This window comes from Periplaneta americana, chromosome 9 (genome assembly GCF_040183065.1).
Source record: "Periplaneta americana isolate PAMFEO1 chromosome 9, P.americana_PAMFEO1_priV1, whole genome shotgun sequence".
Lineage (NCBI taxonomy): Eukaryota > Metazoa > Arthropoda > Insecta > Blattodea > Blattidae > Periplaneta > Periplaneta americana.
Window position 1 is genome coordinate 74170684 of NC_091125.1, and position 6000 is coordinate 74176683.

Sequence of the window (6000 nt, forward strand, 5' to 3'; positions counted from 1 at the left end):
CAGAGAATTCGCCATACTGAAGAACATTCTATGCCTAATTCTTGAGAACGGCAAAGAACTGATTTCATTGGACTAACAGTCACACTGTCATTGAACCACACGTTGCGCAATAGTAAGCTGCTCCATGGCTAGACACACAATGCTGAATTGCTACAAATTCAGACAGAAGCAACAATCAGAATGTTTATGGATATCGAAATGAAATAAAACAATGTCGACAACTGTCAAACAAAAAAATACGAAGCGATTCAAAACCGGCGCGCTTTTTGAATGACCCTTTACTTTATGCTAATAATAATTATTATCGTAATAATATATTGTATTAGTAAAAGACAGCTAAGGCATTGTCTTCAACGTAACTTTATGGTATAATACTACAAAAATAACAATTAGCCTCTTTTGAATTAACTTAAAAATATTAATTTAAATAACGATAACTTATATTTTATATTTACTTACTTGGAAACCCAATGAAGATAGCATCTTCTCTCCCCTACTTAAATACATTTTCCTGTAATTAACGGTATACCACAAGCAAAGTGAATTTACCTGCTCTCTGTCTTCAGAGGAAATACAGCTTACAGCAATGAACATAGATTGGAGAAGAAAAATAATGCAGATGCCAGCTGCATAGTCTATTAATAAAATGCGCGAAACTGTAACATGTTAAGACAGACTAGCATAACTATCAATACGCTAATATTTTGTGAGCTGTCTCAATAGCAATGTAGTGTAATTTGAGATGTGATAGTAAGGCTCTAAGAGAAATACAATAAACTCACTTATGCTGCAGGTTCATTAAAAAAATAATTATACACTTACACTATTTTGGCAGTAAACATAATGAATCCAAAGAGTCTAGAATGTTAAATATACTATTTTAGCCATTTTTGTAGATATGCTTGCTGGTCCTAAGCCGGTGAATTCAAGATTATCTTCTGAACATTCCAAATCCCAGTTTGGCTGCATGACTCACAATCACTGATGGGGTTTAAGGTGTTCAAATACGAAACGTAATAGTGACTATTTTGTGATTTCGAATTAAAAATGTAGGTTTTTTGGGTTGGGCCCTCATGCATTTGAAATGCATATTAACCGTATTCCAAATTAACCACATTTTAAAGCAGAATAAATCCCTATATGAAGAGTCCACTGCAAGAATGATGGATGTCATTTGGAATACATTTTGCAGGAGAAGCAATTGAAAGTTTGAAATGCTTAGCTCTCAAAGCTTAACTGTGATTTTCCGATCATTACTGGACAATGACTATCAGTGTTAATGCCATATAACTCTCTATGTACATTCTATATTTCTTAAGCTATGCATTGACAGTCTTGGTTCATTTTCGACAAGAAAGTGACATCCATCATTCTTGCAGTGGACTCTTCATATATGAAACTGGAGAATAAGCAGTCCTTCGAAATATGTGCTACTTTGAATTAACTGATTTCGAAATAACGAGTTTTTACTGTAGTACTAAAAAATCTTGATTCAACATAAAACTACATCATGGAAAGAAAGTACTCACGAGGTAAGGTCAAGATTTCTAATTTTTGGAAAGTGTGTTTTTATGTGATGTGTTTTATACAATGTCATTATTCTTAAAAATTAGTGTTGTAATTGTCTTAAATCCTTTCTTTTCTACTCAGTTTATAGAATTACATAACTATCGAGAAATGTGTGTTACAGAATTTCATTAATAAACTGTAATGTACACCTAAATTTGAAGGGAATGTTCTGAATATGTGATTAAAGATGTATAAGAATTAAGAAATTATGTTAGCCATGCTTCAAGACAATGATTATTTACTGTATTTCTAGGAACATTTTCTTAATTTCAGTGGGAAGCAAAGGTGGAACGTGGTCAGGAAGAATTTGATAATATTTCAAAGATGATTAAGAAAGAAATGGAACGATTTGAAGTAAACAGAGTAAAAGATTTCAAAGCTGTTATAATTCAGTACTTGGAAACCCTAATGACTCATCAACAACAGGTAAGTTCTGCTGTCTCTCACTGTACACTTTCTTCTCGTCTTTCCTTTCTTCTCCTATATCTTTTCCTCTCCTTTCTCATTTCATAACATCATAACCTAACCTGCTTGGTATCACATGCCATTGAAAGTATTCTAGTTACTATGATGTACTGAAGTACCTATGACATTTCCGTGCAGAAATTCTGCATTACCATATGGTGAAGAATGGGTAGAACGGAGAAAAATTCTCTCCGGCACCGGGATTCGAATTCGTGTTTTTAGCTCTGCATGCTGACACTTTATCCACTAAGCCACTTACTTACTTACTGGCTATTAAGGAACCTGGAGGTTTATTGCCGCCCTCATGTAAGCCCGCCATTGGTCCCTATCCTGAGCAAGATTAATCCAGTCTCTATCATCATATCCTACCTTCCTCAAATCCATTTTAATATTATCATCCCATCTACGTCTCGGCCTCCCTAAAGGTCTTCTTCCCTCCAGTCTCCCAACTAACACTCTGTATGCATTTCTGGATTCGTCCATATGTGCTACATGCCCTCTCTATCTCAAACGTCTGGATTTAATGTTCCTAATTATGTCAGGTGAAGAATACAATGCGTGCAGTTCTGTGTTGTGTAACTTTCTCCATTCTCCTGTAACTTCACCCTTCTTAGCCCCAAATATTTTCCTAAGCACCTTATTCTCAAACATCTTTAACCTATGTACCTCTCTCAAAGTGAGAGTCCAAGTTTCACAACCATAAAGAACAACCGGTAATATAACTGTTTTATAAATTCCAACTTTCAGATTTTTGACAGCAGACTGGATGACAAAAGCTTCTCAACCGAATAATAACAGGCATTTCCCATATTTATTCTGTGTTTAATTTCCTCCCGAGTGTCATTTAGATTTGTTACTGTTGCTCCCAGGTATTTGAATTTTTCCACCTCTTCAAAAGATAAATTTCCAATTTTTATATTTCCATTTCGTACAATATTCTCGTCGCGAAACGTAATCATATACTTTGTCTTTTCGGGATTTGCTTCCAAATCTATCTCTTTACTTGCTTCAAGTAAAATTCCCGTATTTTCCCAAATCATTTGTGATTTCCTCCTAAACATATTCACGTCATCCGCATAGACAAGCAGCTGATCCACTAAGCCACACCGGATTCAAATTTCGATGCCAGATTGAATCCTTCTCAGTTTAAGTTCTACCTCTTGTTCCCTTTTGGTGACCTACTGTCACATACTGTGTCACAGAATATGTGACAGTGGCACAATGTCCTACACTATGTACAGAGGTGCACTCATTACGAGTCACTAAGTGGCGCCGTCTTGACTCATGAAGTGATTACTTATGCTTATCATATTATTATGATGTACTGAAGTACATACGATATTTCCATGCAGGAATTCTGCATTACCATATGGTGAAGAATGGGTAGAACGGAGAATTTGAATCTGGTGTGGCTTAGTGGATAAAGCATCAGCACGTGGAGCTGCAAACCCGGGTTCGAATCCCTGTGCTGGAGAGAATTTTTCTCTGTTCTACCCATTCTTCACCATATTGTAATGCAGAATTCCTGCATGGAAATATCATACATGCTTCGGTACATCATAGTAATATGATAAGCATAAGTAATCACTTCATGAGTCAAGACGGCGCACTTAGTGACTCGTAATGAGTGCACCTCTGTACATAGTGTTGGACATTGTGACACTGTCACATATTCTGTGACACAGTGCATGAGGTTAGATCACCAAAGGGGAACAGAGAAGTAGAACTTAAACTGAGAAGGATTCAATCCAGCATCGGAATTTGAATCTGGTGTGGCTTAGTGTATAAAGTGTCAGCACGTAGAGCTCAATACCTGTGTTTGAATATCGGTGCTGGAAAGAATTTTCCTCCATTCTACCCATTCTTCAAAATATTCTAGATTGTAATAGTGAATTGATTTGAATGTGTTTGTGAGTGTAATCTTACCTATAAATAAGATAGAACCAAAAACTGTGTATAATATTAATGAGGATCAAAGAGAAATATACCGGTAGCATCTATTACTGCTACATTAATTTTACCTAATCAAGTATGTTTATTCAACCTGATTAATTTATCATATCTGAATTTCTCTTTTACAGTTAATCAAGTACTGGGAAGCATTTCTGCCAGAAGCAAAAGCAATTGCTTGAGAGAATATTGACATATGAAATAAGATTTCTGTGATTATTATTTCCGGCACTTGCATTCCTCTCGAATCAAGTTACTTTGAGTTGATGTGGTTCATTTCACCATGCTTATAAATACAGGGAAGTGATGAATCTACCAGCTAGGTTATTCGCACACAGTTGTTTTTCATAATGGTTTGGGTGTGTGAAAAATTATTGCGAACTTTGTTTGTTTGAAATCTTTAAATGCATCTGAAATCTGAAAAATAATCATATATTTAAAAAATTACTTTGTTTCATTTGTTCAGTTACAGTCCTGAACATGAACTTGTTTCCATATAAATAATAAATTCCATAATTGTGTTGACTGTTCTAATCATTAAAAAAGTGAAAGTTTCTATAGTGGTGGTGAAGCTAATAGAGAGTTTTGGAAAGTCATCCATTCATAAGCACAAATTTCATAGCAGAATTGTGGCCCCATGTGATTTCTGGTAAAGGTTAAAGAATTTGATACATTTTGGTATACTGGTGGGCTTTTGTTCCCGAAAAAAAAAATATTTACAACATATCTCATAAATCATTGTGATCCTTTATACATTAATGTAGTGGACTCAATTAATTTCGTCCAGTTATACTAGTTTTAAATTCTGTGATCATTAGAACTTCGAATGTAAATGCTCGTAGATAAGAAAACTTTTATCTCGAGTGTACATGCATATTTGTCCAATCTTACCAGCATTCATTTTGTATCTCGTAGTGTTATGGTTTAAGTAAAACTTCGGTGTATTTTTCAGTTCATTTTTATAAAAAGCTGTAATAATAATAATGCATATGCATCCACCTTTTTTTATTTGGATCAGCAAGCTAGTTCACATTCTTCAGTTTTTACTGGATGTATATATTGTGGTTTATACATACTGCTGTAGTTTGATGTAAATGAAGGAAGGTGAAAATGCAGGATGTCATAATATGTACATTGCAGAATTTGTAATGTAAAAGTACAAATTGTTTTCCATTTTTAATTTATAAACCAAAATAATTACATGGTTGAATCAGCACCACCTAATTTTTGGTTGAATTGTAATAGTGCAGGCAAAGTAGTATGTACTGTTTCGTAAATAACATTACAAGGACGTGATCTCATTTCTACATAGCGTTCTTGATCAACTTACTGTCATGTTGAGATGGATGGGCTATTCAGTGAACTTTTATATTACAGAAAAGTGACAAATATTGTAAAATGAAGTAATTTTTGCATTAATAACTTTTATGTCTGATGCATTGTACACACAGATATTCCCTCTTGTGTTCTTTTGTTGTATTTGTCCTATTGTAAGTAGTAACTAAGATAATGGCATTATGTAATTTCTTAATACTTCCTGTTACATTATTGATTTAATTAAACATAGCCAGACTTGTAATTTCTGTACAATAATATTTTTCTCCCATGAAAATATGCTTATTGATATATAATATATATTTCGAATTAAATGTTACTGTTATTTATCAGAACCATTTTTATTTTCACCAACCACATGCTTCTAATACTAAATTAGCGATGTTCAAACATTTTTAAGAAACTTCATAAGTAATTTATTACGTCCAAAGTAGAAAGATATCAACATTACCTCTCATCAGTGGCAGTTCTCCATAGAAGCAATTGAGTTTCTCAGTCACTTCTTTATTATTATTATTATTATTATTATTATTATTATTATTATTATTATTTATTTAATTAGAAAAATATGTATATTTTTTTTCCAGTAATTTAATTTTGTTAAGTTGTTACAAATATTATTTGATGTTTTTAAACAGCAATGAAATTGGTTATTAACGCAACCCACTTAAGCCAGCTATG

At 33.6% G+C, this 6000-nt stretch overlaps 1 protein-coding gene across 2 annotated transcripts in view; it reads left to right on the forward strand.

The window, feature by feature from the left end:
• Positions 1 to 5648, forward strand: part of Snx1 (sorting nexin 1) — a 56995-nt gene extending 51347 nt beyond the window's left edge. For both annotated transcript variants that reach the window (XM_069835070.1, XM_069835071.1), the window contains 2 exons: positions 1843 to 1995; positions 4116 to 5648. In XM_069835070.1, coding sequence (XP_069691171.1) covers positions 1843 to 1995; positions 4116 to 4166 — 204 coding nt within the window. In that variant the 3' untranslated portion in view covers positions 4167 to 5648. The remainder of the gene's footprint in view (positions 1 to 1842; positions 1996 to 4115) is intronic.
• Positions 5649 to 6000: the final 352 nt, after the last annotated feature.